The sequence below is a fragment of the Tympanuchus pallidicinctus genome, unplaced genomic scaffold, assembly GCF_026119805.1.
Source record: "Tympanuchus pallidicinctus isolate F22 unplaced genomic scaffold, pur_lepc_1.0 scaffold3, whole genome shotgun sequence".
Lineage (NCBI taxonomy): Eukaryota > Metazoa > Chordata > Aves > Galliformes > Phasianidae > Tympanuchus > Tympanuchus pallidicinctus.
This window is the reverse complement of record NW_026294747.1, coordinates 73,664,102-73,685,297: the sequence shown is the minus strand read 5'-3', so window position 1 is coordinate 73,685,297 and position 21,196 is coordinate 73,664,102. Positions and strand designations below refer to the sequence as shown.

The 21,196-nt window shown below is 44.2% G+C and overlaps 1 protein-coding gene across 3 annotated transcripts in view; it reads left to right on the top strand.

Annotated features, from left to right (window-relative positions):
• JCAD (junctional cadherin 5 associated) overlaps positions 1 to 20,965 on the top strand; it is a 58,346-nt gene extending 37,381 nt beyond the window's left edge. For 2 of the 3 annotated variants that reach the window (XM_052693791.1, XM_052693792.1), the window contains exons 2-3: positions 3,067 to 3,422; positions 8,858 to 16,400. In XM_052693791.1, the coding sequence (XP_052549751.1) occupies positions 3,127 to 3,422; positions 8,858 to 12,593 (4,032 nt within the window). In that variant the 5' untranslated portion in view covers positions 3,067 to 3,126 and the 3' untranslated portion in view covers positions 12,594 to 16,400. Of the gene's footprint in view, positions 1 to 3,066; positions 3,423 to 8,857 lie in introns of all 3 variants that reach the window. The other variant, XM_052693793.1, reaches the window with a different exon arrangement.
• The last annotated feature ends 231 nt before the right edge of the window (positions 20,966 to 21,196 follow it).

Genomic DNA, 21,196 nt, shown 5'->3' with positions numbered 1-21,196 from the left:
TGTGCATCAGCGGAGGAAGGAGTCCTGCAGGCTGGGTGTAATCACTAGCTGCAGCACCTTGTGTGTCCATGCAGAGGGCCCTCATTTGGGCAACTCATGATGGCTGAATGATTCATTTTGCAGTGTGAATAACGCTCCCTCATTGTTTCTGTTTCTGTAAAGTTGTACAGAATTGCTTGCAAAGTGTTATAGTTGGAGCAGAGGTGAATGAGGAGAATCATGCAATCCAAATTACTTTAAATGGCAGAGGGAGAGGAGATGTAAGAGAGGGCAGCCAGCCTGTGGCGAGCTCTGTGTCCCTGCTGCTTCCCACTGAGGTGCATGGTGTTCTGCCAGGGAACTCTGCCATGTGCTGAGTAAAGGGGCACAGCTGTATGGAGGTCATTAGCACATGAGCCCTTCCAGAGCACTGACAGAGCTGCTGCTGCAGCAAGAGTTGGCATTCATCGTCACTGACAGCACTGGTGGCACTCCCAAAAAATAAGGCTGGAAAGCAGCTGTGCAAACGATACAGGCAGAACATAGCAGAAATGAGCATGTTTTTCCTACAGACGGGGCTCTGGAAGCAGCATGGCGGTGGCTCCAGCACCAGGTTTCTCAGAGGCTTTTGGAAGTGCCTGGGGCTTATCCCTGGGGCAGTAATGCCATCCCCATGCAGGGGAGCAGGCATCCCTGCCTCTTTGTGGCCCTCCCACCCAAGGCTCCCATTGTGACCTGCTTGCTGGGGTCCCATGGTGTCTGTGTGCTGGTACCACAGCCAGCCCCGTGCATCTCAGAGTTGCTGAGAAGTTTCTGTAGAAAAGCTTGGCTCTGTTTGCAGTTCAGTGCTGAGCTGTACCGGCTGACGGGGACAAGTCGGAAACCCTGGCAAGATAGCAGGCATCCTCAGGAAGCAAACCCTATCAGAGAGCACTGATGTCATTGGCAAACAAAACAAATGAGCGCTGGAAAAACAAACTGTTTTCCAGCGTTGTTGATCTTACCTCAAATTAGAAGCCCCGTGCAGCCTTTGCTCTTTGGCCCAGTCTCACAGATTATTTATAAGGACGTGCTGCAGCCACAGTTTTGCTACTCCTGCCAGTGCAACTCCTTTGATAGTCATTTTTTACGTTTATTTATCTAAGGGAGGCTGGGAAGAGCATCCCAGCACCACGACTGCTTTGGGGAAGCCAGCCCGTGTCCCTGTGGGTGCTGGGTGCTAACTCAGTGGGCATCCCACTGCTCCTCACCAGGAGTGGGATCAGAGCTGAGCCCATGGCCGTGTGTTCTCGCTGCTCCCTCTGCCTCCCCGATGGCCCTGCAGCAGCAGCGAGAGGGTTACTCCACGCTCTGCGCCAGACTGGCAATAATAGCAGGAAAAGCGCAGCTCTTCCTTGCACCTGTGAGCGCTCCGATGGGCTTTCTGCTCTCCCGGGTCGTCACATCAGATCTTTCTCCTGTTGGAGGCTGAACAGCTCTAGCAGCCAGCTGTTCCCCTTGATCAGCGCCTACCTGGTTCCTCACGCAGTCCAGGGTGGGGGGACGGATGGAAAATCAGCCTTTTAGGCTAGCGTTCAAAAATAACCCACAGAGCCTTCCAGGAGGGAACGGCCCGCTCCTCCCTGCTGAAGTTTGGAGCCGTGTTCAAGCAAGGGATACTCCTAACGTATCTTCACCACGACTTTATTTTTATATTTTAAAGGGTGTGTAGTGTTATGTGTGTGAAGAGGGAAGGGATTCATTAAGCTCCAGAGACAAACCGGTTTAAATGCTAAGCAGGCTAGCAGGCTGCAAGCCACTTTTGCAGCGTTCCAAGTTACTGGCTGAATCTCGGCTCTGCTTTACAAATGTTTGTGTATTTCTGCACTACATAGGTTCATGTATTTCATTAAATAACAGTGACAACAGTTCTTACCTTCCTCTTGCCCAAGAAGAGCAGTAGAGCCCTGTGTATAACATGCACTCACTTTTCATGGTTGGACTAGATAATCTTAGTGTCCTTTCCCAACTGTAATGTTTCTCTGATTCTGTGATTCATGATCTTTGCAGAGACATTCTCCTTCCGAGCAGCTGCCAGTGAGAGCTCTTGTCCCTCAGGTAGAGCTGCTGCTATGCAGGGTACTGAGCACTCACCCTGCATGTTGGATGAAGTGCATATGCGAGGAACATCATCTCGAGTGTTCCGTTTTATGTAACAAATCTATTTTGGTGTGTTTCACTTCTCATTTATGCACCTTTTTCTTTTCTTGTAGTGCAGTTCAAGCAAGGAGGAATGTCCCAGAATTGGTTCCTCGCTGTGCACAACCTACAGAATAGATCATTACCTTCCAGTCGTTTTAGAACTATGGAGGAATGGATATCCCATAATTGCCGTAACAAGATGTGAGAGAGGTGCAGACAATAGAGATTGTTTCCAGCCAACTAATTCATTTTGCTGAATCTTTGCCGTAGTTGGTGAAGAGTTGAGAGCTGTCACCAGAGAGAAAAATCCTGACTGTCGTGTGTGTTGGAATCATTGAGACATAGGCACCTCAGGTTGTTTTCAGTCATTTTTCACAGGGAAAGTGTGCTGTAAAAATAGAGCATTCTTGAAATCTTAGGCTTTGTTTTTTTCTGGGTTATGATTGCTGGATTCCAGCAGGTCAGTGTAGGCCAAGAAGAAAATCATCTGTAAAAAAGGCTGCTTAATAGGGGTGTTGCATGGCATTACCTGGGTTTCTCATGTGGTTGCATCATGAATTTTGGTTCTCATGCAAATACTGTCCTTATTCATGTGAACATTTTTTCTTAATAGGAATATGCAGAGCTGTAGGGAGTGGCACATTGTCTTGTATGCCTTCCCCTCCTACCACAATGACTTGAAACATAATGCAGAGCACATCATTCAGGACAGGAGTGAAGTTGGGTTTTAGGCAAAGGCTTGACTCAGACGGGGGACTCAGCTCTGGCACAGGGTTTTTTGGAGATCCCATAGTAAAATCTGAAAGCTGCATTGACCAATGAAACCCTTGTCTTTAGCAGCACTGCCTGTGGATCAGGGATGTCTCTCCTTGTTTAAGGCTGTCTTCTCTTTTGATTTTTTTCCAGTGATGGGTCTTGCTGGAAAGAGCTTTCTGATGGCGCAGCTGTGAGTGAAACCAACGCAATATGTTCAGTGTGGAGGACCTCTTGATTTCTCATGGATACAAATTGTCTAAAAATCCCCCTGCTTCTTATGAGAACAGATATGATGGATACCGGCATGAAGCTGCAGGGAACAGATCTGCTCAGAGGACACTGAATGGCTTGGAAGCAGACCCTAGAGCTGCTTACTGCAAGAAGCCTCTGACGAAAACCAACTCGAGCAGCACTGAAAGCAGTCATGGGAGCCAAGGGAGACAAGCAGGTCCTGGTTACCACCATGACCTTCAGGGTTTGTCCACTTTTCATACTTCAGAAGGGGGGTAAGTTTCAGCACCATGCCATGGCTTTGCTTTCTCTTTCTTTTGGTTCTGGCAGATAACTGAGCATGCCCCTAACCCCTGACACCATCTTCCTGTGATCCTTTCCTGCTTCCATACCAGTGTGATTATTTCCATGCACTGCAAATTGAGATGAGAGGTAATAGCCTTAAGTTGTGCCCAGGGAGGTTCATGTTGGATATTAGGAGAAAATTTTTCTCAGAAGGAGTCGTGAGATATTGGATTGGGCTGCTGAAGGAGTTGATGGAGTCGTGGGCCCTGAAAGTGTTCAGTATAAGTAGATGTGGTATTTAGAGACATGGATTAGTGGGCACAGTGGTGATGGGTTGATGGTTGGACTTGATGATTGTAGCACTCTTTTCCAACCTTATAATTCTATGAAATGTCCACCCAAAGAGATGGCACTTCCACTTCGCTGCTGCTTTGAGAATACTGAGGTGAGGGAAAATGCCACTGACTCATGCTGTCTGTCTCAGAAATGCCTTGCTGATGCTCTTAGGAAAGCTCAGTCTAAGTGCGGTAAAACATAAAGGGGCAAAAGCTCTTTTTGTAAAGGAGTAGTTTTAAAAATCCAAACCCAGCTTCTTCTGCCACATGCATGCCCTGGTTGTGGTGGTAGATTCAGCTGTGTGCAGCTCTCAGTGGGTGTTCCTCCATGCACAGAGGACTTTCTTGTTTTCCTGAGGCTGTTCTTACGAAGTAAACATAAGGAGGTGCCTGTGTGTTTCTTTTTAAAGCAACTCAAAGCCAGTGGAAGCTCTTGTCGTCACTCCATAGGACGTGCACTAGCACCGGCATGGCTCTCTCGCTGCGGAGTACGTGCGCACTGGGCTGGGGCAGGCTGGGCAGGAAGAGCTGTGTGTATACAGCAGCCCAGCATTGTTCTGCAGCTGTTTGAGAGCTCCCCGTGAACAAAGGAAGGGGTGAGAGTAGGACTGGGATTCAACCCTGCTGTGACGGCATTTCGTGAGGAAAAGCCCCTTCCTCCTGCAGAACAGGCTTGAAACTGAAAGCAGGACACAATGCTCCAGCCTTGGGACCATGTCCTCTTTCAAAGACCTTCAGTGACACGTGGCAAAGGCATGTGTCCCCTGGCTGCTGGGCCTGTCTGCTCTTCCCTTTTTTCTCCCATTCCCTTCATCTCCCTTCCCCTTGTGAGGCCAGTTGCCTGGAGCAGGAGTGGCTCCTGACTGCCAGCTGGTATAGCAGGCAGGGTTGGATGGGAGCATTGTGAAGTGGTGCTCAGGTGGCACGTCCCACAGCAGGGAAGGGCCCAGGTGAAAGCAGCACTTCTGGAGGCAGGAGAGGACATGAATTTACTGGTGGTAAGGAGGATCCTTCACGGTGTGCCTGGAATGAGGGGAACTGGACAGCAATGAAATGAAGAAAGCCATGGCAGAGGCTTACTTGTCTGCCCTGTGTCTGAGATGGGATAGAGGCATCTGCAGGGGCGAGGGGAGGCTAAGTGCAAAACTCCTGGCAGATTGAGTGTCCCTTTTGAACCTCTCAGAATGCAAGGTGAGGAATCTCTCAGTCTACAGCATGGTAAATATGGTATCCTGGTTTTAAAAAGCTGCTTTTTCATGTGAAATAGGGATCACGGTCCTGTAAATGACTTTTTGTCAGACTTCAACAAAAATAGAAATCTTTTCTTATTGTTAAGCAAACTGCAACACCCAGTGAACCTGTTGGGAGCTCTTACACGTCACTCACAGCTAGGAGTGAAGGAGAATCTCTGTAGCAGCTTCCCCTTCCTTGCCATCCCTGGATGTGCAGCACAGTGCTGGCTCTGCCCAGGAGCAGTCAGTGGGCCAGATTGAATAAAGTTCACTGCAGTGTTGGTGCTGCAGCACCTGTGCTTTAACTGCCAGGCTGTAGGGTGAGAACCCTCCAGCCCATCTCCCTTGGCTAGACCCTGGCTTTCCCTTTTTTTAAAACTCAGGAGAAGAAAAGACACAGCCATACAGACACTGCTCTTGAGAGATGAGCCACTTTGGGGTTGTTTCACTGTTCTGCCAGTATGATGACTTATTACATCTTGTTCTCCACATAGAGGAGCAGGTGCAGGTAGGGCTGTCCCAGTCATCCTTGCTTTGCTGAGCATTAGGAAGGCTACACGGTGAAGGTTTGGAACAAGAGATGAGGCAAAGAAAGGAGAGAAGCTGCCCTTGTGGTAGAGAAGAGAGGATTCATAGAAGGAGAACGGCTGCTTCTTTTTCGAGTGAGGAGATGCATGCTGCTTTGTTATTTGCGTGGGAGGAACTATGTTAGTAGCTAGCAATTTTAGAGCTAAGTAGATAGTATCATTAATGAGGTCACCTGCTGCAAAAATTAGAAGACGGTACTGGTGTTTCAGAGTGGATGAGTGTATGTGAGGATAAGATCCCAAAATAGAACAGAAGTTGCCAGTGTCCATAAAAACTCTCTAAAATGTTTCCCCTTTGCTGCCAAATCCTGTCAATAAGTTCCTTACAGCACCTTCCTGTTGGGCACAAAGAACTGCCCCAGTGCCCACATCTCATGGACCCTGAGTACCTGGGTGCCTGATGCCTACCTCTTACACTCTGGGACAGAAACTCCTGTGCTGTTTCTGTACAGCCCTGCAGTTTTGTGATGTCAGCCACGCTCCTTTGCTTCTGGCGAGTCATGCGAGGTCCGCTTGTCCAGCATCGCCCTGGGGCAGCCATGACCCCTTGCTGTGAGGGCATCAGCTCAGTGACATGTGGTTGGCAGCCGGTGCAGGGCATGCTCATGGCCTCCTCTACTGAGAAGAGCTAGCAATAGTTTTTAAAATGTTTTCTCATTAACCTGATTTTATATAGAATTAATTCCTAGCACTTTCTGACAGCACACATGGTACTGCTTGAAGTCTGCTTGAACCAGGACTTTCAGAAAAGAGTTCATAATGTTTTAATTTTCCTACTTGGTCCAATTGGATTCTTCTATATCTCTGGATGCCTGCACATAACCACCTCTAGCACCTAATGCGGGAGCTGGAGAGAATGCATTATTTACCTAGTGAAAAGATCATGAAAAAGATCAGGTATAAATGCTCTAAAGACCTCTTTTTAAATGTCTTTTCTACACTTGCATGACCAGGAGATAGATTGTTTGTATCATGTCTGGTAGTTTATTATCAGAGTCCGGCTATTAATTGTTTAATCTTAAAAAATAAATTTAATCTTTTTAACAGTTTTTATACGTTTAAAAAGTTTTACTAAATGGAGGAACACCCTTTCTGTAACTGGCACTCTCCTCACTTAGGGCCAATTTACTTTAATGAAAATCTGCGCTTGAGCTTTGGTTGTCTTTAAAAAAGCAAACTAACCAAAACTGCTCTTTTATTGGTTTCCTAGGAAAGAGTTGTGTAATGTTTCCTTCCCCAGTTCCTGTTTCCTATTAAAGCCTTTGAACAGCCAGCCCATTTCATTTCTGTACTATTAGCTGTGGCCATTGCAAATCTCAATATTAGTGTCGACCATACTTCCTTCCCCCAGTGTTTTTATACTTGGCTGATAAGTATTTGTTTTCACTTTATATTCAGTGTTTTTGTTCTTTTTTTAAATGGTGAATGAACCTTTGCAACAGTAGTGATTCACCACTTCTAGAAATGTAAAGATTTTGAGATGCTTTTTTAGGAGACCTGGTAGCACTGAAGCAGGAACCATTTCAGGGAAGTCTGCTGGCCTGCACTGAGCAGGATGTCAAACCAAATAATTGAAAGGGTCTCTTCTGATCTTAGCATCTATGACTGTAATTTCTAGGATTTTCCTTAGATCCTCACGTGATGATTAATTAAATCACATTGGGTATTTTGTGTTGTTAGCAAATCTGACAGAACAGAAAGAGTAATCTGTCCGTCCGCACCTCACTGCTGCTGGAGCCTGCTTCCCTCCTGGTGTTGTAAGCAGAGATACAAACAATGCTGTAGAAGCTAGCACTGGGTCAGGTGAAAGTAAAGATGTGATAATCTCAGAAGAAGACAGCTTTCGTTCAGTTGTTTCCACATGCTGAAAGGCACTGAAAAGTTTGTTGTTGCTGCAAACAACTTTCTAATATAGGAGGTGCCCTGTTGTATCTCACTGATTAATTTAGACATTTATTACTTCCTGGGGTTCTGCAATTGAACGGTATTTTGTGCGTTAGAGTCAGAACATTTTGTTCAGATGTTAAGTCTTAATCTAACAGAATTAATGTGAACAAGATATCCCAGCTTTATTTTCAGCTCTTACAGGATAAAGTTAATACTGTAAATTACTGTGGATCTAGACTGAATAATTTTCAGTTGAATTATATTAAGTTTTCACAAACTGCTGTTCAAATAGATTGTTTATAGTGAAAAAAAGAAAAGGAGCCCAATGACACTGTTTATGTACCTTGGGGTTGACGGAAGAGGGAGAAATTCTTGGGTTCCATCTACATACTTGTCCTATTTATGTCAAAATTGATTTTTCATTCTAGTTGTATGCTGGTGGCAGCTGCATAGTGTAATAGCAGTAATCCTGTTGGACACCACAGGTACAAGAATAGCAGAACACAGTTGAAGTAGAAGATGAATTATTTAGAAGAAAAAGTACCAATTTTGTTTAGTAGTAATATACAAAATAGTTTAGTCTGTTCAGAACACATAGAGAAACTGTTTTGTTCTTTTAAGTCTGTGTTCTGAATTTCTAATCTGCGATAAAATGTGTGGTGTCTTTCATATTTCAGTAATGGGTAGCTGGAGATGATCCCTCTTTTATTTCTAAGCAAAAGTTATACTTCTTTTGGGGTGTTTTAGATTTAAATGTTGGTTTCATCATAGTAAGAGCTGTGCTGATACATTGCCACTGTTGTGTCATGTATCATTTCATCCAAAGCCTATCAAAGGGATTTGTGCCCTCAGAAAGATGAACAAGAATCAACGCAGGAAACGACATGTTTAATTTCAGCTTATCGTGCTTCATACAGGATATATTTTAGGAAGTAGCCCTCTACTTGTTCTCCTTACCCTCGGCATTTTAGCTTTAGAGTCCTGTTAAACTTGCTTGTACCAGTGATCCCCTTGAAGTTTATAGATTTTGATGTAACAGAGTGCAGAAATAAGTTCATCATAATCATTTCTGGCTTTCTGATGCCCATTGAGGGAGCTGTACATGTTTGCAGAGCACATAACTGTGTGCATTTGTTTCTCTTTCTAACAGCTTTGCATTGCTAACAACATGCCAGAAGAGCATCGGTTCCTTTGCTGTTCCTTTGCTCGTGCTAATGGCTGACTTAAATCCTCTCATTAAAATCATAAAGCCTTCTGGTTGCAAATAGATTACAGAAACCCCATTGGCATAACTCAACATTTGACCTCTTAATGGAATTACCCATAAGGGAAAGAAAGTGCATCTGTGGAAATTGCCTATGATGACAGTGTGTTTCTTTTTCAGGGTTTATGACAGGCCCCAACTAGCATGGTCTTCCCAGCCCAAGAGTGATAAAGATCTGGCCTACTGGAGAAGGAGAGGGCAGGACTTCAGCGTGCTGCTGGGCTACTCCCAGAAAGGAGGTGTAGAAATGCAGGGTCTGGCTGCGGCCCATGGGGCACCCAGGCACCCCAAGGATGCCCAGATGAAAGTGGGGTTGAGCACAGAGTACGTCAGGAGAAGTGGATTGCCCGAGAGCTGTGAGGGGCCTGGAGACTGCAAATGGCAGAACATGAGAACAGAAAGCTGGAACCAGCCAAAAAAGGTAGGAAGGCAAATGTCGGATGGTGACAGAGAGAAACTGCTCCAAGAGCTGTATTCGCTGACTCTGGGAGACGATGTCTTAGGCTCCCACAACAAAGGGAAATCGCAGTCCTTGCCGAGAGTCCTTCTGCAGGAGAGCATGAGGTGTGTGGAAATGCCCTCCGTGACCAACAGCAACAACTCCCTCAGCGTAAGTAAAGCCCCTTCCTATCCTTCACACAGATTGACTGTGGAATCGGCCAAGCACCATGAAACAGGAGGCCATTTCCTTCCCCTGGTGAAGCCCAAGTATGGGAGACCTCTGAAGCCTCCATCCTATGAACTGCAGCGACAGAGCAGAACTGCCGAAACTGGTTTTCAGGACCACTACCAGAAGGATGAACCCATTTCTTATTTAGCCAAAGCAAGTGAGCCGAGGCAAGATGCTTGTGTTCATGATCCTGGTTTGGAGCCCCCGGTCTATGTACCTCCTCCTTCTTACAAATCCCCACCTCACCATACCGTGAGCCCACATCCCCTCAGTGAAGTGCCTAACAATGCCACATATGCCAGCAGTGATCAGCAGGACACTGCAGAGCGGGCTGTTGCCTGCCAACGACCAGCTGTGAACAGTGTTGAAATGGGAGCCGCTCCTTGCAAAGACAACCATCTTCCTCCTGGGAAGCAAAGCCATTCGAGGCGCCCCGCTGACTTCCTGCGTTCTGTTCAGTATATTCCCTTTGATGATCCTCGGATACGGCATATTAAAATTGCACCACCCGATGGTCTGCAGGGCAACATTAAATACATTGAAAATGCACATAGTCCCAGTTCCGGTACTTCGCAAGAGAGAGATCTTGAAGTACAGTACAACAGTGCCTTTTTGGATGCATCACACTTAGCCGGTTCTGTAAAGGAAGAAAGAACTTCTGACAGCTCCACCCACAGCAGCAGATGGTTGGCACCATCCGTCCGAGATCAGGAAAATTGTGCCTTGCTGGACCAAAGAGACAGTTGTAGCACAGCTAATCACAGCCCCTGCAACAAAGCCAGCACAGAGTACACAAAAGGCAAACTTCTTGTAAGAAACTCACATATGGACAGCACCTGTGAGACCGTTACAAAAGTGAAAAAGTTTGAACCTGGAACTGGGATGCAGAGCAAAAAGAGTTCAAAGAAAAAAATGAATGAAACTATATTTTGTTTGGTCTCTATCCCAGTTAAATCAGAATCAAATCTGCCAGATACAGATAGGAACAACAACATAACCCAGAGCCCTGATAAGAACAGGTTTGATAACAATGGGGCTTTGCAAGAACAAAGTCTCTTAAGTATGTCTTCAACTGACTTGGAGTTACAAGCTCTTACAGGAAGCATGACCAATAAAAATGAGTTAGAAAAACAAGAGCTGTGGAGACCAGAAGAGTTCAAACAAATGAATGACCTCAGATTTATTCAGCCTGCAAAACACAGAGAGCTCAAATACTCTGGCTCCTGGCCAGGTGATCAGTACAAAGACCAGCAAACACAGACCAGTTTCTCTGAAGAACCTAAAAACCCACAGATTTTCCATGGTCCAAAGCCTGGGCAACCCAGCAGTAACAAATCGCTGTCTCCAAAGCAACTAGGATGTACGGCATCCACAGCTGAGTCGAAACAGACAGGGTCACCTTCTGATGACAGAGGCCGCATACAGGGTGCGTATGGCATGAAGGGGCAGATGTACCTCAGCCAGTCCAGCAACAGCGCATTTTCTAGAACTGCCACCTCCGTCCCACAGGCCTCCTCACCCAAGGGCCACCAGAGCCAGCCCCTGCCTGCCCAGGAGCGGGAAGCTGGCATTATTCCCAAGGCTGATGTAGTTAAGGGAGGAGCAGGAGCTCCTTGCAACAGTAAAGAGCTGTTTGGGCAGTTCCTTCTGAAGCCTGTCAGCCGCCGACCATGGGATGCAATAAGTGAGCTAGAAAGTTTTAACAAGGAGCTGCAAGGGCAGGAAGAGAGCATGAGCAGTGAGGAAGACTTGGAAAGTGCAGGAGCTTCTCCGCAGCCACATGCCCTTCCACAGAGAAGGTCACCTAGAAATGGGAACCAAGAACCAAAACGTGGTGGGAAGTTGGAAACAGTTGTGCCAGAGGTGCCCGTATTCAAGTCAGGGAGAGTTAAAAGTAAATCTGAAAGTTGGAGCACAGGGACAGAGCATGGTGCTGAGATGAGCTGTGTTGGCTCTCAGTGCTCTTCACAGCCAGGAGGGAGCAATGAAGGAGTCAGACCAGCAGATGGAAGTCTGATAACAGAAATGAGGATGGGGGAAGCCAAGAATAGAGCAAACAGCCAGCCAGTTCGCACAGGACCTGTCAAGAGATTCTTGTCTAGTAGTCCAAGCAGCTCCTACCATGGTAATCCTTTCAATAATCCTGTCTTACAGGAGATGAGCGAAGACCAAAATTATCTAGACTTTGTTAAACTGAGCAAAGGTGCGGCTCCCCAAAATGATACAAAATTCGAGAGAGGCTCAGTTGTACGCTTGTCCTTAACCAAGAGGAACCAAGGGTGCTCTGAGCCAGATTTGAGGGCAGTGGGACTTGATACAGCCTCAGGCCCTGGTGCTAGCAATTCTGATTACTCTTCAAATGAAAATTCTGTGGAAATCCCTGTGAATGAGTCCTTGCAGGCAAGAGCTGCAAGAATTTTAGGCATAGAAATAGCAGTGGAATCTCTCCTTCCAGATGACCACGTTGGGCCCCAGCCAGGCACAAGGCCTGCAAACAATGCCCATGACTTTGGGTCATCAGCAGAGAGCACTGTAAGTGGCAAAGAAGGAAAAAAAGACAGTTCTTATGAAAGCAGACGTAAGTGTGGGTGGACAGAGAGTGCTCTCTTTGTTGGAGAAAGGGACCAATCATTATACCCTGATGAATGCCAGACCACTCACCAGGAAAGCAGCACTAAAATGTTGGTGAAGGAGCAAGCGTTTGAACAACCTGAGAGGCCCAGCCAAGGTGGAGACCAAAAGTTGGTATCCAAACTAACTGTGTGTCAGCACTCAGAAAAGAGAGTGAGGAGCACCTCAAAAGTGATAGAGACACTACAAGGCAAGCTCACATCTCCACCAAGCCGGACTGCCATGGATCGCTTAGTGCGAATGAAAGAAGTCGACTCTGTGTCCCGGATGAGACGTCTGAGCATTAAAAGTGCAGACTCAGGAGAGGAGGTGGACGAGGAGAAGCTGGCAAAGGTACATGAGGAGAGAGGAAGCAAACTGGCAACTTCAGGGACTGTGTCCAAGCGTGTTGTGTCTCTCAGTGAAAATGGATATTTAGGTGGAATGGACAAGAAGAAAATCGACAGAGATTTTTCCTTAGGTAAGACCCTACTTTGGGAGATCCAAGTGGGTACTGTTTTCTTATGTAACAGGCACAATCACTTTCCTTATGCCCACGTAATGATGCTCAAATAGTAACAGGCCGTAGGTGGTACTACCCCCATCTGGTTGCCACCTCCTTTACTCTCCTTGTGGAAGAGGTAACATGAGTGAGTGATCCTATTTTAGGAAAACTTACTGTAAAAGTAACTTGTGATACTGAAACTCATTCACGCAGGCTGGAGCAGTCCCCGAGGTTTGCTGTCTGTCTAATTGTTTCAGGGAACTGCCAGTTTTAAATAGCTCAGTTCAGAGATAGTCACTCTGGTGCCAGTGTTTAGGAACATGTGGTGATTTAATCATAGCCTCTCCTTGAATACCTAATTTTCCATCTCTAATACTTAAGGAGACACATGCTGTATCAGAGTTCAGAAAGAACTAAAAATAAAAATCTGATGTTCTTCTGTGAAGCCTCTGGGAAATGGCTACATTAAGGGGCCTGGAAAATTCTCTCTCTCATGAATATTTTCCAAATCACGTGTTGAGCACAACTGTTATCCCCAGGTCAAATGGAACGTTGACTTTTTCAGTGAACACCTTTTTTTTTTGGTGTGTGTGTTCCTCATCTCTCAAGAGCACATAAACTTGGGTAGTCCATATGCACCCCCGAAGTAACGTGAACTGTTCTCTCTCCACAACAGTTTTCATATGGCATTGTATTAAGCAACTGAAAATCATCTGTTGCCATAGATCTGTGTAAAGGTATAAACCTCCCAGGCTACCTGCCTAGTGCATTAAATGCATTGGAGTGAGCCAGTGCATAGTGTGAAAGTTGTTAAATTAATATCATCTTCTCTCTGTCCTCCTTGCAACAGCCACTACTCTATCTTGAAATTCACACAGGTTATTCATTAAACTCCATCGATGTAAATCTGTTTACAGTTTTCCAGTACAGAGGGACTGAAACTAAATTGAGCATGCTTTATAGTGAATGTATGTATTTATTTCTGAAGATAAATGTTTCTATGAGTTCTCAGCATTGACTTTTCCAGTCTTACAGCCTTTTCCTTTGCATCTTTTTCTGTATCCCACAGCTCTGCATCTCCTTCTGCTCTGAGCCGTATTTCCCTTGAGCAGGTTTTCCAAACAGGCTAATTCAGCTTCCACGTATCCATCAGATCCAGTATGCCCCACATGTATCTCATATGCTTTCCTCTTTTGGGGTTTCTGCTGGAATGAAGAAAATAACTGTTGTAGTGACAAGACTTCAGGGATGTATGAAAACAGATTGTGTTTTATTGGAGCCTTGTACTCAGAATTATTCTGCAGCAAATTAGGCCTAGTTTTATCCTTCTTACTGACAATGCCAGGCTCGAGTTCTGCAATGTGTGCCCACTGCAGTAGTTCCTTTTAACAGCTTTCCCCATATCTGCATCATGGCTGTCCCTTCGCGCTGCACACATCCAGCACTGCAGGGTAACACACATGGTAGAAGCAGTCTCCTCCACTGGCTTCCTTCCGTCCAAAGAGACTGATTTGCTGACAGCCGCAAGATCTTCATCTTGCCTTAGTGAGGCAGGACTGGAGATTTGTGTTTATAGAAGGGCCTGATGCTTGTTGACTTTGTTAACTCTCACTCCATGTTCCGGACTGTCTCACTGGTACCAGTGAAAGCCAAAATGAGAACTAGTCTTGAAAAAGCATGATATGCATTCCTTTCAGGGAGTAGATATTTCTAAAATCCGTTCTAGTTGGAGTGAGCTAGGGTGATGTTAGTCTTATAATTGCAGACTGGGCCTCCTTTAGAGGCTTAGAGGCCTTAAAAGAAACAGGCTTTCACATGTATAATGTAGCTTGGCAGATGAACAGTCATCTCAGAGTAAGAGCTGATCTTACTATGCAAATAGTGCCATTTGAAGAACATCTCCAATGTTCCCAAATGTACTGGATGTTTTTTTTCTTCTTTGCTGTTTGAAGACTGCTTCCGTGAGGCTACTGATCTGGCCTTATTTCTGTAAAGAGCATTGCAAATTAGCTTAACCAAATGCTGAAGAAATGTTTGTGGATCAGTGCAGGAATTCCAGTATTTGTGCTTCCAGAATTCGGACACTGCTAGGAGTCTTCCTGGCAGTTTGGATCTTTGGGGTCCTTGGTTTAGATGCTGAAGGTCTGAGTAAGCTTTTAGGGAATAATCTGGGCTGTGCAGAAGTCTTGTGGCCTGAGTTTCTCACCCCACTCCTTCAGAGCTTTTCCAACTGGTGGTGAGTTCTCACACCGTGAATGAGTCCAAAAACTGGGCCAGGGAGGCCTTGGGAGAAGTTTCTGAAATGTTAATCCATTTTTATTCTTAGATCAGCTTTGTGCAGAGCGGTTTGGAGCTGTTATGTGTTCTTGTATTTTAGATGGAGAAAACATTTGTAATTGCAACTGAAATAGTATCTTCTCACATTGCCAATGCACTAAGCTTAGATGCTGAGCTGTCCTGGAGTGCACCAGCCCTCAAACACTATGTTCCTTTTGAGTTTGTGCATTAATGTGGTGTCTGTCCTTGAAGTTTGGAAATGCCAGCAGAGGCTGAACAGTGATAAGCAGTTCTTACATAGGCGCTGCTGGCACAGACTCCTTTCTTGGCTAGCCTGTCAGTGTGAGGAGAGTGGAATTACAGGTCCCACCCCAGCACCCACTAGGGCCGAAGTTCTTTCTTAGCCAGTCTCTTGATATGCATCTGGATGCTGCAGAGGGACACAGAGGTAAAAATTTCCCTCTGACGATTTTTGTGCTTGTTTGAATGAAGATGTTCACTCATATCAGTGTAAAACTCCTCAGGGTGAACATTTTACTCTCCAGTGTGATATTTATGGGTCCAACTATTTTCATGCTTAACTGTTTAAATGCAAGTGCTATGGGAGTATAGCCTATGGGAGGGACTTTTAAGATTAGCACAGATACCCAAGTTACACAGGCACAGCAAGTAGCATAGCTGCAGTGCTGGATTGTCCGGACTCCTGGGGGATTACAGACTCCTGTGTGGCTGTGCATCCCAAGGTGTCTGGGGTAAGGCAGGCATGTGCAGGGCAGGCAGATCTCAGAAGGCAAAGTCCTTTCATTGCAATCCTCTCCCAGAGTCACAGGGATGTAGGATGAAGGAGAAGTCTTGTGTCTGTTCGCTGCGTGGCCAATGTCAGAAATGCAAAGTGAGGTCTATCCTGTGACCTAGCAAGAGGTAGGCTTAAAATAAAGATCAAAGTTAGTGAGACAGTCCGGTGCTTTAGAGAATGATGTTCAAACCATAAGCTGCAGTTTTGCTGGCAGAAGTGAGGCAGTTTGACTGCTGTGAGGTGATACGGTGATGCTTTCCATTATGCCACTGCATGAATCTCAAGCTGAGAAAGCACAATCAAATAAAAAGACGCTGAAAACTGAACTGTATCACTGAACCAGCCTTCATCACCCTAGTAGGAAGAGTGCAGCATTTACGTATTGTTCAGTGTAAGGGGGGCAAATCTTGTGTCTTTCAGTCTCAAAGCATCTGAACACTAGAAGCAATCATTTAGCAGTCATTCAGCTTTCTCCTACCCACACAAGGCTTCCCAATTATATCCCCATGCATTTGATCCGAGTTGTTCCTGAGTTATACTGGTGCAAATGCAGAATTGGGGTCAAGAATGTATTATGTATTTTTAGGGCTGTCAGTCCAGTGTTAGTTTCCCTTTTCTTTATATAAAAATTAGGGGAAAGAAAGTCTTATTTCCATGCCTCACTGCATGTACTGGTGTTGAAAAAGTTCCACAATACATTATTCATTGTGTTTTCTTGTCTTTTTCAGACACATATGACCCCACCAAAGTTGAAAAGGTGTGAGCTGAACAGAGAAGAGAATAAAGATGTCTGCTCTACTAAGAATGTTTCACTGATTTTTTTTGCTGGGTGCTTTTTGTTTGTTTTTGTTCTTTGATGCTTGGAAATTGCCTCCATTTGTGGTGTTCATGGTGTACTGATAATGCCTTTACCACTGCCACTAGGAATTAGCTATTCATATCTGAGACTGATGCGGAGACCGCAGAAAAATCTGACTTCTACATTGGAACCATCTGGCTTTGTGGCATTAAGACTTAATGCCTACAGTTGGCAAAGAGTTTTTATCTGAACAGTATTTCAGTCTTCAGCCGGGATGATGAAATGCATGAAGTGAGGCTTTTGAGCTTTCTCTTTGGTGTAGATGTAAACGTGGGAGATTAGTGAAATGATTTTTAAAAGAATGTGAATTTATAAGCTAAACTTCTAAGTCTCTACAGTCTAAACATTGTTTAACTTAAGGGATTTTTGGCCATAAGCAGAAAGTGCTGCTGCACTAAGTGGGGGAAGGAATGCGAGACAATGGTAGCAAAGACTGATTGTGAAATTATTTCTGACTTCCAGAGTCTGAATTTACTTGGATTAAATACTTACTTGCCACCTAGAGAGAAGAAAAGCAAAAATCCCAAAGCTTCTAAAAAATGAAGACTTTTGTAATACATTGTACAGAATGTGTAACTATAGTAGCTGGCAACTAGTGTTCCTGACCAATGCAAAGTATACCACTGGCTGTTTTGCACTCAGTATTACCTATTTTTGTTTTGCTGTTTAGAAATTCTTTATATGAAAGAATAGTAGCTGGTTTAAAATAGCCCATTTTAACAAAATAACTATATTTCTTGTTACAGAATACTATCTATTTTTCTACGATGTAAACAATTGCTAACAAGTGGCAAGTATAAAGAAGTATTATTATTATTATTATATTTTAAGAAGACTTATCCCTCTGAGTGAAGGTGACCCAAGAAGATTTCACTTGTATATCTGAATGCACACTCCATATTGCCCCGTATTCAGTAGCGCTCCCTTATTTCTGAGAAGAGCCATGTGTGTACGTATGTATGTACAACAGGGTTATTTCCACTTCTCGGCACTCAAGCCTTGGATCGTTCTTGGAGCAGCTTTCCGAAACACAGCTGAGAACCGTCTGGGCTGCTGTTGCTGCCATAACATTCCAGTGACTGTGCTTACCAAAAAAGTGGGTTTGGATCTCTGTCCCGGTATCTTTGAGCGGCTTGGATGAAATACCTGTTTCTTTCTTTCACTTAACTTCCTTTTACACATCATGATTTTGGATTAGGCCAGTGTAAGAAAAGAAATAAACCTGGGTTTACTTCTTCCCTGCAGCTAACTGATGGTGCTGGGGAGGAGTTCAGATGTCTTCCTCAAGGCGTTTGAATACATGTCTGTAAGTGTATGTTATCTGCACACACAAATGCATGAACTGCAAAGTATATAATAAAGCCTATGCATTCTGCTCTTTGATACTGAATTAGCCTGCGTAGAATCTCTGATTTTAAAGCCTTTATGTTCATTTCTGTGCGCTGTTCTTTTTTTTCTTTTTATAAGTACCTGTTTGCTAACATTCTTCAGATAACTCGTTCATGTACATCACTGGTCTATTTTACCCTCTTCTTTTTTGTTGTCGTTGTTTTGTAGCATAATTTTATTTTCTAAAATCTAATGTCTTTAAATATTTTTTCCTAAGAAGTCTGTAATCTGGAAAGAACGACAGGGAGAAACACTCATCCTGTGTTTTGACAGAATGAATTTCTTGTCTGTAACACACGATTCTGTTACATATGGACTATTTAAAGCTTGTTTGAAAAGAAAATGTGGTGTATAATTTATTTTATTAACTCTTGAGTGTGCTGCCTAGCAATACTTCCTGACAAACTTTTTCTACCGTTCTTACTATATTCACCTTTCTTTTAAAATAATCACCAGTACTCAGCTAGGATGTCTGGGAGCCATTACATGGTTACGAAGCATCTTTCAGCCCAGTCTGTCCACAAAGAGCTACTTCCAAAAAAAGAACTGCTTCGACTCTCATCATCCCCCCTAATGGCAGAGTTGAGGGGCCTGGCAATAACTTGAAGATTTTAATTTACCCATGGTTTCTGGAGAACTGTAAGTTGTCACATCACTGCTCCTGCTACCTTCAGTTCGTGGCTGTGTGGAAAAATAGTTTTTTGTGCATTTTTTTTCCTTCAGATGGGAAGGGGTCGATGGATTCTGCAACACATCTGTTTCATCGCTCATGTCAAGTAATTACTTTTCCAACACATGTAAGCATCCGTGACGTTAAAAAAAGAAAACAAAATCAGAAAAGATACGAAGAAGCAATATTGCAAAATTGCCTTTAGTGGACAAGACTATGAGAAATAAAAATGTAGGAAGTTAGTAAGCTTTATTTTGCAGAAATGTGACTGACCGATGGTTGAAAGACTGCAGTTAGTTCTGCTTTAAAACTGGTGTTTTAGTCTAAGTGCCCTGGCTATTTCATACTATTATGCATACCAGTAAGAAGAATACAGAGTACAACTGTATGAATTATTGTGGCTTAGTGTTTTTACAGTACCTGTGCCGTAATTAAAATACCAGCTATTTGAATGCATTGGTATTTACCATGAATTAACATTTTTCCACCACTCGCAAATAGTCAGCAGAAAGCTCCTTCTACACCAGATGTAGTTAAAAAGTAGAAAATGATCACTTTCAGTGCTCAGCAGGAGCATAAACTGTCATGGCAACAGCTATCAGTGGTAACGGCAGCTGCAGGAGCTCAGGGCTGAGTGGATGCAAAAGAGGTTGCAGGGCCTGTTTATAGTGCCTCCTGCAATGCAGCGGTGTGACTGCAGGACTCTGCATTTACATTTATTCTCGGGAGGAAAAGCAGAGCTGGTTCATCAAAAAGCATGCTGTTGGATATGTATGCAGCTTGTCTTGCTGTCCTACTACTGGAGCTGGGGATGCTGGGGTTGATGGTAGGCTGTCAGAGTGGTTGGTTGGGATGATACTGGTTTCACAAGTGTTCCCAGAAACATGCAAAAAAAATCCCCAAAATAAACCCAACAAACCAGAGTCTGGATTTACATATTTTAAAAACATTTAATGGGGAGACTCCCCTGGAGATGGATAGCTAAACAACCGTCTACTTCCATTTACTCTGCTGAAATCCACAGTGGACGGTCATCTTTCAGGGTTAGCAACAGTAACAGCACTTGATGGCAGTGCTAAGGTGCCAGCTCCTGTGCCAGCAAGGTAACACAGCAAATCCAAAGGTTGAGGCACTTCTGGCTGAGAAAGAGTCACCAGTGAGCTCTGAGTGCTACGCCAGCTTCGCTCACCTATGTTGAGCATGCAAATCACGTCACTGGCTTTACAGTGGGGAAGTGAGAAGTGAGAAGGTGCTCGGGGACTCAGTCCCTGAGGGGAATGGCATTTTTTTGAAGGTGGAAGTGCTCCCTCGTGTGGTTCCCCTGAGCACGAATTAGAACTGAAGGAAGAATCAGAATTCACTCCAGTCCTTGATAGAGGCATCCTGAACTGGGCAGAAGTTTGTTCCGAAGTGTGTATTTCAGATCCCACTGCCGTCGCAGCTAAATGGGGTGGGATGAGTCGTGCGAAAAAGAGAAATCCCTTTGCATGACTCAAAATCATTGGTAACTGAAAGGCCCGAGTAAGCGTAACCTGTCAGCTAACAAAAACAGCAACAACAACAAAAAAACCAACAAAAAAGCTTTCCTTAGGCATAAGATAGACTGTTGTATTTCATACCACAGCTTCTACAGCAAACAACTGCATACTGTTTCGAAGCCACTGTTTACTTCACTCGGCTCCTGATGGAACATGTAAAAATGAAAGGATGTTGGGAGCAAAGATCCTATATACTGAAACAGCCAAAACCTTTGAAAAAAGGAGGGATAGTATGTGCTTAAAGTGGTCGAGTTAATAAAGTTAATCTGTCAAGTGTGCACCCTTTGAAAACAACCAGTCCTGTCAAGCTTACTCACATATAAACATTTGAGTTTAGTAAAATATTTCTGTTTAATATCATGAATCAATATTAGTCAATATTCTGTTGCCTTTGGCACATGGACAGCCAGCTGAATGTTAGTTTTGCAGTACTGGACCTCTCCCTCACATTTAAAATGACATTTTCTTCACTGCCCCTTTTCAGAAGAAAAACAAATGATTGGGAGAATAGTAAAAGTGAGAGTCTTGCATTTCAAATGGCAGAAGTTGTTGCAAAGCGGGCATTTTGTCCAAGTCCAAGATCTGTCTGAGGTGAATATACCTGAGAAGTAAATCTTTACTTGACAGAAGCCAACAGCTGAAGTAAGTGAGAAAAAGCTGCAGGGTAATATGTGTTAAAAGGACTGGAAAGGATTGGTGACTTACTGGCTTCTTGAATGATTTTTGTAAAGCTGTCCTTTTGCAGGACAGTGTTACTTTGGGGAAGGATGAATCACTGTCGTAATTTCATTCCACTGGCTGTAAACCATGATACTGTGGTCCTCATTTACTGGAGTGAGATTTACTGACACACGTACACCACAGCATTTAAACTTCTGTTCTTCTGCATAGCTTCAATAAAGGATCAAACTGGAGATTTCATGAGATGATGCTTCTATCACTGACTCCATTAGAAATGTTGGGAAATTGTGATTTAGTACTGCTATTCAAACTTGCATGAAAATTTACACTGCACCTCCCCCCTGGAACTAAACAAAAGCTGTTTACCATCAACTCTATTTTTAAAGGAAAAAATGTTTCCAAGAAAGAAAAAGGGAAATCCTGATATCAATTGCAAAGCCCCAAACCGCAGTGCTATCTCCCAC